The 12,220-nt window shown below is 43.9% G+C and overlaps 1 protein-coding gene across 1 annotated transcript in view; it reads left to right on the forward strand.

Moving 5' to 3' along the window:
- FBN3 (fibrillin 3) overlaps window positions 1-12,220 on the forward strand; it is a 193,268-nt gene that overhangs the window by 23,026 nt on the left and 158,022 nt on the right. The window contains 2 exon segments of the mRNA XM_070735596.1: window positions 2,439-2,534; window positions 4,075-4,170. Coding sequence (XP_070591697.1) covers window positions 2,439-2,534; window positions 4,075-4,170 — 192 coding nt within the window.

Below are 12,220 nucleotides of genomic sequence, written 5' to 3' on the forward strand. Positions count from 1 at the left end.
CCTTTTTCCATACAAACCTGCTCCCACCCACTCAATCTGAGCATCTCTGGCAGGGGGGAAGGGCCTTGAGCTGGGAACCCATAAAATGGAGGGCAGGGGGAGGTTAAACTGCTCCTCTAGCGAACGACATCCGTCAATATTTGGGAATGGGAACCTTAGCAACCTCCACGGCTGGAAAAAAAACCCACAAAAGAAGATGCGAAGGGCAGATGGGACCCACAGCTCAGCACTTGTCCGGCTGCAATGGGGGGAGAGGGGATTTTTTAATTCCCCTGCAGAAATACACATACACACACACACATGGGGGGGTTGCTGGAAAAGTCCTCTCTTTCCTCCTTCCCTGTCTTCCTTTCCATTTCACTATCTCCTTCCTTCCTTTCTTCCTTCATCCCCTTCATTTCCCCTCCCTTTCTTCCTTCTTTCCTTCCTCCCTTCCTTTTTTCCTTCCTATCTACTTCCTCTTCCTCCCTCCCACCAACCCTGTTCTTCCATTCCTTCTCTCTTTTCCACCTTCTGTCCTCCCTCCCTCCTTATGTTCCTCCTCCTTCCCTTTCTTTCTTATCTCCTTCATTCCTTTCTTCCTTCTGTTCTTCCTCCCTCCATCCCACCCTTTTTCTCCCTTCCTATCTTCATCTTTCTGTTTCTCCTCCCTCTCTCCTTCTGTTCTTCCTCCTTTCCTTTCTTTCATCTCCCCTTCATTCTTTATTCTTTCCTCCTGTTCTTCCATCCTCCCTCCCTGTTCTTCCATTCCTTCTTTCTTTCTCTCCCTCAATCTTCTTCCCTCCCTCCCCTCCCTCTTTCCTTCTGTTCTTCCTCCCTCCTGCCTTTACTCCCTCCCTCCCTTTTTTCCTCCCTCCCTCTCACCTTGTTCTTCCATTCTTTCTCTCTTTCTCTCCTCCCATCTTCTTCTCTCTTTTTTGCAATATTTTTATTTATTTTTCTTGTTTTTACATCCTAACATTTCCAGACAGATAAACCTCTCTATATATTTACATTGGTAATAATACATTGTACAGTTTGTACATTATAACTCAGATAACTCAGAGAGTTATTGTTAATGGCGAGTATTCTGAGCAGAGTCAGGTTACAAGCGGTGTGCCACAAGGGTCTGTTCTGGGTCCTATTCTTTTTAATATGTTTGTGAGTGACATAGGGGAAGGTTTGGTAGGGAAGGTTTGCCTATTTGCCGATGACTCTAAAGTGTGCAATAGGGTTGATATTCCTGGAGGGGTCTGTAATATGGTAAATGATTTAGCGTTACTAGATAAATGGTCAAAGCAATGGAAACTGCAGTTTAATGTTTCCAAATGTAAAATAATGCACTTGGGGAAAAGGAATCCTCAATCTGAGTATTGTATTGGCAGTTCTGTGTTAGCAAATACTTCAAAAGAAAAGGATTTAGGGGTAGTGATTTCTGACAGTCTCAAAATGGGTGAACAGTGCAGTCAGGCGGTAGGGAAAGCAAGTAGGATGCTTGGCTGCATAGCTAGAGGTATAACAAGCAGAAAGAGGGAGATTGTGATCCCCTTATATAGAGCGCTGGTGAGACCACATTTGGAAGACTGTGTTCAGTTCTGGAGACCTCAGTTACAAAAAGATATTGACAAAATTGAATGGGTCTAAAGACGGGCTACAAGAATGGTGGAAGGTCTTAAGCATAAAACGTATCGGGAAAGACTTCATGAACTCAATCTGTATAGTCTGGAGGACAGAAGGAAAAGGGGGGACACGATCAAAACATTTAAATATGTTAAAGGGTTAAGGTCCAGGAGGAAAGTGTTTTTAATAGGAAAGTGAACCCAAGAACAAGGGGACGCAATCTGAAGTTAGTTGGGGGAAAGATCAAAAGGAACATGAGGAAATATTATTTCACTGAAAGAGTAGTAGATCCTTGGAACAAACTTCCAGCAGACGTGGTAGATAAATCCACAGGAACTGAATTGAAACATGCCTGGGATAAACATATATCCATTGTAAGATAAAATACAGGAAATAGTATAAGGGCAGACTAGATGAATAAAATAAAATAAAATAAAATAAAATAAAATAAAATAAAATAAAATAAAATAAAATAAAATAAAATAAAATAAAATAAAATAAAATAAAATAAAATAAAATAAAATAAAATAAAATAAAATAAAATAAAATAATAAAATAATAAAATAATAAAATAATAAAATAATAAAATAATAAAATAATAAAATAATAAAATAATAAAATAAAATAATAAATTAAAAAGTGACCTGCTCTTTTTGCACTGCCAACAAATCTGATTTGAACTTGGATATATTTTTCTTAATCTTTTGAGGGGCCAAGCGCCACCAATAAAACATTTTGTAATGTTCTACAAAAACGTTCCCTCTTCTGTCCTCCCCCCATTCTTTCCTCCCCTCCCTCCTTCCTCCTCCTGCCACTGACATCCCTCCTTCCTCCTGCAGTCCCGTCCTGCAGCCTGAAGTGTCTGAACGGAGGCAGCTGTGCCGAGGAGGCCTGCCTGTGCCAGAAGGGATACACCGGCAACCACTGCGGCCAACGTGAGTACCAACGCAGGCCCAGGCAGCCAGCATCCGCCCGCGGGCATCCCTGGCCAGAGGGGCCAACATCTGGGGAAAGTCAACAGCCATTTTATTTTCCAGATTATTTTCACAATCACCTTAATCAACCTTGGCCCCTTTAAGACAGGTGGATTCTGGGAGAGAAAGTCCCAAGATGGTAGATTTGCCCAAGTGTGAGAAAAAAACTGAGTAAAATGTGTGTTCTGGTTTAAGGAATCTTGGGAGTAGGATAGAATATGATAGGGTAGGGTAGGATAGGGAAGGGTAGGGTACCGTAGAGTAGAATAGAATAGGATAGGATAGGATAGAATGGGATAGGATAGGATAGGATGGAATAGGATAGGAATAGAATAGGAATAGGATAGGATAGGATAGGATGGAATAGGATAGGAATAGAATAGGAATAGGATAGGATAGGATAGGATGGAATAGGATAGGATAGGATAGGATGGAATAGAATAGGAATAGAATAGGATAGGATGGAATAGAATAGGAATAGAATAGGATAGGATGGGATGGGATGGGATGGGATGGAATAGAATAGAATAGAATAGAATTTTTTCCCTGGACAAATGTGATTGGACACACAAGAAATTTGTCTTGGTGCAGATGCTCTCAGTGTACATAAAAGAAAAAGATACATTTGTCAAGAATCATGAGCTACACTTAATGATTGTCATAGGGGCCAAATAAGCAATCAGGAAACAATCAATATTAATAAATCTTTTTAAATCGTTAAATATTTTAAATCTGTTTGGATTATTTATGATTTGTTTCCACGTGTTGTGAGCCGCCCCGAGTCTTCGGAGAGGGGCGGCATACAAATCTAAGTAATAAATAATAAATAAATAAAAAAAAAAAAAATCTCAAGAATACAGTCATACAGTCCTAAGTGGGAGGAGATGGGTGATAGGAATGATGAGAAAAAACTAGTAGAAACAGTAGTGCAAACTTAGTAAATAGCTTGACAGTGTTAAGGGAATTATTTGTTTAGCAGAGTGAGGGCATCCAGGAAAAAGTCCATCTGTCTTAATATTCCCAAGATTGAGAAGTTCTTCTCCAGCCAGAAAATTTGAAAGTGGATCAAGGATTGAAAAATATCATTTCTGCATCTACTCGACCCTTAATATGCAGAATCACAGAGTTGGAAGGGACCCTCTTCTCAGCCAGGAGACCTTATACTATTTCGGGCAGGTGGTTGTCCAGTCTCTGGAGGAAAACCTCCAGTGATGAAACACCTTACAACTTCTAGTGGCAAGCAGTGGTTAATCATCCTAACTGCTCCTTAGTTCTAAATTGCTTCTCTCCTTGATTAGTTTCCACCCATTGTGTCTTGTCCTTGGGGAATAGGTTGTCCCACTTAGTTTGATGACCATATCAATGACCATATCAAGTGAGATTTCTTCCTCTGAAGTCAACTCCAAAATCAACTCCGAGGGCACTCCGAAGCCCATCCTCCTGGGAATCCCAGCTTTGCCCCAAACTCATCTTCTGATTTCTACCTCTCTCTCTTTCTCAGCCATCTGCGAAGGAGGGTGCCAGAACAGTGGGCGGTGCATCGGGCCCAACCGCTGTGCCTGCGTGTACGGATTCACAGGACCCCAGTGCGAGAGAGGTAGGTCAGCTAACCCTGTTGGAATGCAATTGAGCTGCGGTGGCACAGTGGTTAAAATGGAGTACTGCAGGCTACTTCTGAGAGCTGTACTTCTGCAGGCTACCAATGGAACTGGAAAAGGTGCAAAAAAGGGTAACAAGAATGATCAAGGAAATGGAGCCCCTCCCTTATGAAACCAGGTTGCAACACCTCAGTCTCTTCAGCCGTGAAAGACGGCGTTGAAGGGGTGACTCGATTGATGTGTATAAAATCATGCATGGGATAGAAAAGGTGGAGAGAGAAAAGTTATTTTCTCTATCCCACAATACTAGGACGAGGGGGCCCTCCCTAAAACTCATGGGTAAGAAAGCAAGGACAAATAAAGGGAAATATTTTTTCACCCAGAGGATGGAATTCACTTCCAGAAGAGGATGTGACAGCTGTCAGCCTGGAGAGCTTCAAGGCAGGATTGGACAGATTCATGGATGCCAAGTGTATCATAGGTGGTTATTGAAACAGATGTCCAAGTGCCTCCTCTGTGTTGGTTGAGGCAGGCAGGGTTCCCTTGGATCCCATTTGTTGGGGGCCAAGGGAAAGGGAGGGTCTTGCCTTCTCTTGCTTCTCAAGATCCCTATGGACAATTGGTGGGCCACTGTGGGACACAGAACGCTGGACTCGATGGGCTTTGGCCTGATTCAGCATGATTCTTCTCATGTTCTTACGTTGACTACCAGCAGTTTGGCTCAAGGTTGACTCACCCTTCCATGGTCAGTAAAAGGAGGACCCAAATTGTTGAGCCAGGAGATTGACTTTGTAAACTGTTTAGAGAGGCTGGGAGGCACTGTGAAGTGGTATTATATAATAATAATGATAATAATAATAATAATAATAATAACAACAACAACAACAACAATAATAATAATAATAATATTATATTAGATTTGTATGCTGCCCCTCTCCAGAGACTCAGAGTGGCTAAGAAGGAAGGAAGGAGGGAGAGAAGGAGGAAGGAAAGAAAGAAGGAAGGAAGGACGGAAGGAAGGACGGACGGAAGGAAGGAAGGAAGGAAGGAAGGAAGGAAGGAAGGAAGGAAGGAAGGAAGGAAGGAAGGAAGGAAGGAAGGAAGGAAGAGCTTGTGGTACATTGGTTACAATGTAGCATTGCAGGCCGACACTGCTGACTGCTAGGGGTTCGATCCTAACCAACTCAAGGTTGACTTAGCTTTCTATCCTGTCAAGGTCAGTAAAATGAGGACCCAGATTGTTGGGGGCAAGAGGCTGACTCTAAACTGCTTAGAGAGGGCTGCAAAGCACTGTGGAGTTGTATATATGTCTAAGTGCTATTGCTATCCCGTTGCAATTAAACTGGTTTAAGCTGGTGAATTCTGGGAGTTGAAGTCCACATGCTTTAAGCTTTCTGAGTTTGAGAAACTGAATTTTCTCAGCAAGAGAATTCAAGAATTTTATTTGATGGAGTGGTGGTTCTATTTTTATTTTATGTTTTTGCTTATAGAATAAAATATAATTCTTTATTGACTAAGTGTGATTGGACACACAAGGAATTTGTCTTTGGTGCAGATGGTACATAAAAGAAAAGGATACATTTGTCAAGAATCATGAGGTCCAGCACTTAATGATTGTCAAAAGGGTCAAATAAGCAATGAAGAAACCATCAATATTAATCAAAATCTTAACGATACAAGCAACAGATTACAATCATACGATCATAAATGGGAGGAAACCGGTGATTGGAATGATGAGAAAAAAACTTGTAGTAATAGTAGTGCAGACTTAGTAAATAGTTTGACAGTGTTGAGGGAATTATTTGTTTAGCAGAGTGATGGCATTCGGGAAAAAACTGTTCTTGTGTCTAGTTGTCTTGGTGTGCAGTGCTCTGTAGCGACGTTTTGAGGGTAGGAGTTGAAACAATTTGTGTCCAGGATGTGAGGGGTCAGTAAATATTTTCCCCGCTCTCTTCTTGACTCGTGCAGTCTTCAGGTCCTCAATGGGAGGCAGGTTGGCAGCAATTGTTTTTTCTGCAGTTCTGATTCTCCTCTGAAGTCTGTGTCGGTCCTGTTGGGCTGCAGAACCCAACCAGACAGTTATAGAGGTGCAGATGACAGACTCAGTGATTCCAAGTTTGAGAAACTGAATTTTCTCAGCAGGAGAATTCAAGAATTTTATTTGGTGGGGTGGTGGTTCTATTTTTATTTTCATTTTTTTGCTTATTAAAAGAAAGGCCTGGTTAATGAACACACACAACCTTGGGCTGTAGATCCATGGATTTTTGTGAAAAAAAGGCTTGAGATATCTGATTTGTGGTTGCAAACCTGGGGAAAGGGCTCTGAGGTTTTGAATGCAGAGTATTTAGCAGAGCCGTCGGTATCTGAAGGAATGCGGCTGGATGATGTGAGCCATCTGCCGTCTGGCTGAGCTAAGATAATCAGCTTTTGCATACCAACAGATACCCACATCCTTTACCTGCAGGATAGAAGCAAGGAGCTTTATATAAATAGTCCTCCTTCCAGACAGCCCTCATTTGCAGACGTCGAGAGAGGAAAAACCTTAGATGAAATGCCAATGAAACAAAAATAGAAGTTTTGAATCCAATCCATGTGTACTTTGGATTGAAGCATGTGTAGAATTGCTCTGCAGGGCGTCTGCCACTCTGGGCTCCCAAATCTCCTGGCTTGCTTTCCAACAAGTCTTTGAGCCCAGTCTTTCTTTCTTTCTTTCTTTCTTTCTTTCCTTTCTTTCTTTCTTCCTTTCCCTTTATTCCTTTCCTTCCTTCCTTTCTCTTTCTTTCTTTCTTTCTTTCCTTCCTTTTTCTTTCTATCTTTCTTTCTTTCTTCCTTTCCTTTTTTCTCTTTCTTTCTTTCTTTCTTTCCTTCCTTTCTCTTTATTTCTTTCCTTCCTCCCTTCCTTCCTTCCTTTCTTTCTTCCTTCCTTTCTTCCTTTCCTTTTTTCTCTTTCTTTCTTTCCTTCCTTTCTCTATTTCTTTCCTTCCTTCCCATTCCTACAGCAACCATACAATCATTTGTTGGCCAGGGGGATAAGGTCTAATCGACCCAAGCCTGGTGACATAAAAAACGAGTCTTAAAACTCTTACAAAAGTTGAGGAGAGTGGGGACAGTACGAATTTCCAGGGGGAGCTGATTCCAGAGGTCCAGGGCCTCCACAGAGAAGGCTCTTCCACTAGGTCCTGCCAAGTGACATTGTCTAGTCGATGGGACCTGGAGAAGGCCGACTCTGTGAGACCTGACCAGTCGCTGAGATTCATATACCAGAAGGTGGTCCTGGAGATATTCTGGTCCGATGCCATGTAGGGCTTTATAGGTCATAACCAACACTTTGAATTGAGACCGGAAACCAATCGGCAGCCAGTGCTGAACGCAGAGTGTTGGAGAGACATGGGCATATCGGGGAAGGCCCATGATTTATTTATTTATTGTTAGAGTTGGAAGGGACCATGCGGGTCATCAAGTCCAACCCCCTGCCTAAGCAGGAACACTATAGCATCCCAGCCAAATGGCAGTCCAATTTCCTCTTAAAATGTCCAGAGTATTGGAGTTCACAATGTCCACTGGTAGTTTGTTCCACTGGTTGATCGTTCTGACCGCCAGGAAGTTCTTCCTTATTTCCAGGTTGAATCTCTTCTTGGTCAGCTTCCAGCCATTGTTCCTTGTCCAGCCCTTCGGTGCCCTGGAGAATAAAGTGATCCCTTCCTCTCTGTGGCAACCCCTCGTATACCTGTAGACTGCTATCATGTCCGCTCTGGTCCTCCTTTTCTCTTGGCTATCCATGCCCAGTTCCCCCAGTCTCTCTTCGTAAGTCTTGGTTTCTAGACCCCTGATCATTTTGGTTGCTCTTTTCTGCACCTTCTCCAGAGTTTCAATGTCTTTTTTGAAGTGTGGTGATCAGAACTGAACACAGTACTCCAGGTGTGGTCTGACCAGGGCGTAGTAGAGTGGTATTAAGACTTCCCTGGTCTTGGAGTGTATCCCCCTGTGATGGCTCTTGCAGCTGCGTTCTGCACAATTTGTAGTTTCCAAACACTCTTCAAACATAGCCCCATGTAGCGAGCATTGCAGTAGTCGAACCTCGAGGTGATAACGTTAATTAAAAGAAGGATAGAATCAAGATGATGTGAAGTTCTACCATCGCTTTGCAAAAACCTTAATTAACGGCACAGCTGGAATACCACATCCAGTTTCCGTCACCACGATGCAAAAACAAATGTGGAAGTTGCTTAGAGAAGAGCCACAAAGAGATTCAAACACTGAAAGCCAAAATGGACAAAGAACGGTTGTAGGATTTGAGTGTTTGGAGGCTTTTAAGAAGAGATTGGACTGCCGTTTGTCAGAAATGGTGTAGGATCCCCTGCTTGGTGTTCCATCGGGCTCTCTGGTAGACTCCTCCCAAAAATTCACAGGTACAAATTCAAAACACTGTTCTTTATAATGAAAATTCACTTAAACCAAGCCCTCTTTTGGTATAGCAAAGAGCACTCGTCTCCAAACAAACTGGTAATTTGTACAAGTCCCTTATCAGTTCTGAGATACTTAGCTTGCAGCTGTGAGGCAATTCACAGTCCTTCTTCTTTCACAAAGTGACACACACTGCTCTGGTTTAGTTTCAAAGCGGGGAAAAATCAGCACACAAAAGGTCAAAGTCAGCAAAGTAGGCACGAAACACAAGGATCAGATAATCCTCCACAATGGCCAAACCCACAGGCTGCTCTTTATAGCAGCCTCACTAATGACCACAGCCCCACCCAACCACAGGTGGCCTCATTTTCTTTGATAATAATCTCTCAGTTGTTGTTGCCTATGCATCGCTCTCCTCATGTGTGGCTGTATCATTAACTCTTGTTCTGAATCCAAGGAGGAGCTAGATAATTGATCTCCTTCTGAGCTTTCTGCCCCACTCTCCTCCTCCCTGTCACTCATGTCTTCTTGGTCAGAGGAGCCTTCATCGGCAGATTCCACCGGGGGGGGGCAAAACAGGCCTGCACCATGTGGATGTCTCCCCCACATCCACAGTCCTTGGGGCAGGAGCTGGGCCAGAGCTAACCACAACACTTGGGTGGGAGGGTGGACTAAATGACCTACAGGGTCCCTTCCAAGTCTGTTAATCTGTTATCTGTATAGCTAGTCTAGAAAAAAGAAGGACCAGGGTTGACATGATAGCCGTCTTCCAATATTTGAGGGGCTGCCAAAAAAAGCCCCTATTCCTTAAAGCAGTGTTTCCCAAATAGTGGGGTGGGGCCCTCTGGGGGGGGTGGAGCAATGCCGGGGGGGAACGTGACCCCAGGGAATGTGTTTTCTTTGCCGCAGGGAACAGGGGGAGGGTTGCACCAAACAATAGCACACAGCATAGAGCAGGAGATATGAAGTGCAAATAATAAACCCGTAAGAGACACCACAGAAAAACATTTAATAGGGATAAAAACAGTAATGGGCAGCCAAAAATTTTACTGCTACACTGTGGGTGTGGCTTATTTTGTGGGTATGGCTTGATGGTCATGTTACTCGGTAGGAGTGGCTTGCCATGTGACCAGGTGGGAGTGGCTTGAACGATCATCCTCGCTGTTAAGTCCTTGACTTACAATCTCACCAGTGTTGCTCTCTGGGGTGACAATTTGCTTTGCGTTTCCCGCGCTCTCCTTCCTGGGTCGCCCCTTGCCCCCGGCTGGGTAGCTAGGCGAACGGGTGCCAATCAGCTGTTGAGAAAAGATGGGGGAGGAAATGGGCCCCCTGCAACTCCTGCTGCTTTCCGATGAGAAGGAGCAGAGGATGGGAGGGTGGGATGGTCAGCTGGAGCTGGGCACACAGTTTCATTTATGTTGTGAGCTGCCCCGAGTCCTCAGAGAGTGGCGGCATACAAATCCAATAAATAAATAAATAAATTTCCACTGGTGGAACTGTGTTCCACCCTGTCCTGCCTGCTGACCACCCCTGGATAAAAAGAAAGGAGAAGAGAGACGGAGATAATGAGACAAATGTAAGTCTCCCAAAAGTTAAGATGAGGAAATATCACAAGGAAGCGCATATAGCGTCGACCAAACAATGTTGTTTGGCGGGACCCAGGGGAAGAGCCTTCTCTGTGGCGGCCCCGGCCCTCTGGAATCAACTCCCCCCAGAGATTAGAACAGCCCCCACCCTCCTTGTCTTTTGCAAATTACTCAAGACCCACCTTTGTCGCCAGGCATGGGGGAGTTAGGATATTCCTTCCCCTAGGCCATTACAAGTTATGTATGGTATGTTTGTGTGTATGTTTGGTTTTTATAATAAGGGTTTTTAGTTGTTTTATTAAATTGGATTGTCACATGCTGTTTTTTATCATTGTTGTTAGCCGCCCCAAGTCTGCGGAGAGGGGCGGCATACAAATCCAATAAATAATAATAATAATAATAATAATAATAATAATAATAATAATAATAATAGCACTTGGCTTCACTTTGACTACGGTGGGAGATGAGGGAAGACCGGTATGTTTGCTGTGTCTAAAAATGTTGGCCGTGGACAGCAAGTGGAAGCCAAGGAAATTAAGGCATCACTTAAACACATTACACGCCAATCATGCTGATAAGCTGCTTGAGTTTTTTCAGCAAAAACATGCCTAATATTGCAAACAATCCTCCCGGCGGAGAATGGTGTGAAATGTTTACTTCTTCCTAGGAGGGGGGGAGGACGTAACAGAAAATAATTGAGAAACAGTGCCTTAAAGCAACAGGGAGAAAATCCATTAAAGCTAAAGTGATATGACTATTTATTTTTTATTTTATTTATTTATTTATTTTGTCCAATACATAATACACATTGAAGAGAAAGATATGTAATAATATAAGTAAAGAAAAGAATAGAAGAAAAGATAACTTCACATCACTTCCACGAAGCGGTGGAAGTGATGTGCCGGTGCCTGGAGGCTGTCGGGGCCTGGATGGGTGTCAACAGACTCAAACTCAACCCGGATAAGACGGAGTGGCTGTGGGTTCTGCCTCCCAAGGACAATCCCATCTGTCCGTCCATCACCCTGGGGGGGGAATTATTGACCCCCTCAGAGAGGGTCCGCAACTTGGGCGTCCTCCTCGATCCACAGCTCACATTAGAAAACCATCTCTCAGCTGTGGCGAGGGGGGCGTTTGCCCAGGTTCGCCTGGTGCACCAGTTGCGGCCCTATCTGGACCGGGACTCATTGCTCACAGTCACTCATGCCCTCATCACCTCGAGGTTCGACTACTGTAATGCTCTCTACATGGGGCTACCTTTGAAAAGTGTTCGGAAACTTCAGATCGTGCAGAATGCAGCTGCGAGAGCAGTCATGGGCTTACCTAGGTACGCCCATGTTTTACCAACACTCCGCAGTCTGCATTGGCTGCCGATCAATTTCCGGTCACAATTCAAAGTGTTGGTTATGACCTTTAAAGCCCTTCATGGCATCGGACCAGAATATCTCCGAGACCGCCTCCTGCCGCACGAATCCCAGCGACCGATTAGGTCCCACAGAGTGGGCCTTCTCCGGGTCCCGTCAACCAAACAATGCCGGTTGGCGGGTCCCAGGGGAAGAGCCTTCTCTGTGGCGGCACCGGCTCTCTGGAACCAGCTCCCCCCAGAGATTAGAACTGCCCCTACTCTTCCTGCCTTCCGAAAACTCCTCAAAACCCACCTTTGTCGTCAGGCATGGGGGAACTAAACATCTCCCCTGGGCACGTTAATTTATGCATGGTATGCTTGTGTGTGTGTCTGTTATCATATGGGGTTTCTTTTCTTAAATCGTTAAATTTTAATTAATTGGATTGTTGTGACTGTTTTTACATGTTGTGAGCCGCCCCGAGTCTTCGGAGAGGGGCGGCATACAAGTCCAACAAATAAATAAATAAATAAATAAATAAAAAAGTATAGGTGAACATATTTGAAAGGAAGAAAAGATAAATGAGATAAAGAGAGACAATTGGACAGGGGACAGAAGGCACACTGGTGCACTTATGCACGCCCCTTACTGACCTCTAGGGAACCTGGAGAGGTCAATCGTGGAGAGTCTAAGGGAAAAATGTTTGGGGTTAGGGGTTG

This window comes from Erythrolamprus reginae, chromosome 1 (genome assembly GCF_031021105.1).
Source record: "Erythrolamprus reginae isolate rEryReg1 chromosome 1, rEryReg1.hap1, whole genome shotgun sequence".
NCBI lineage: Eukaryota > Metazoa > Chordata > Lepidosauria > Squamata > Dipsadidae > Erythrolamprus > Erythrolamprus reginae.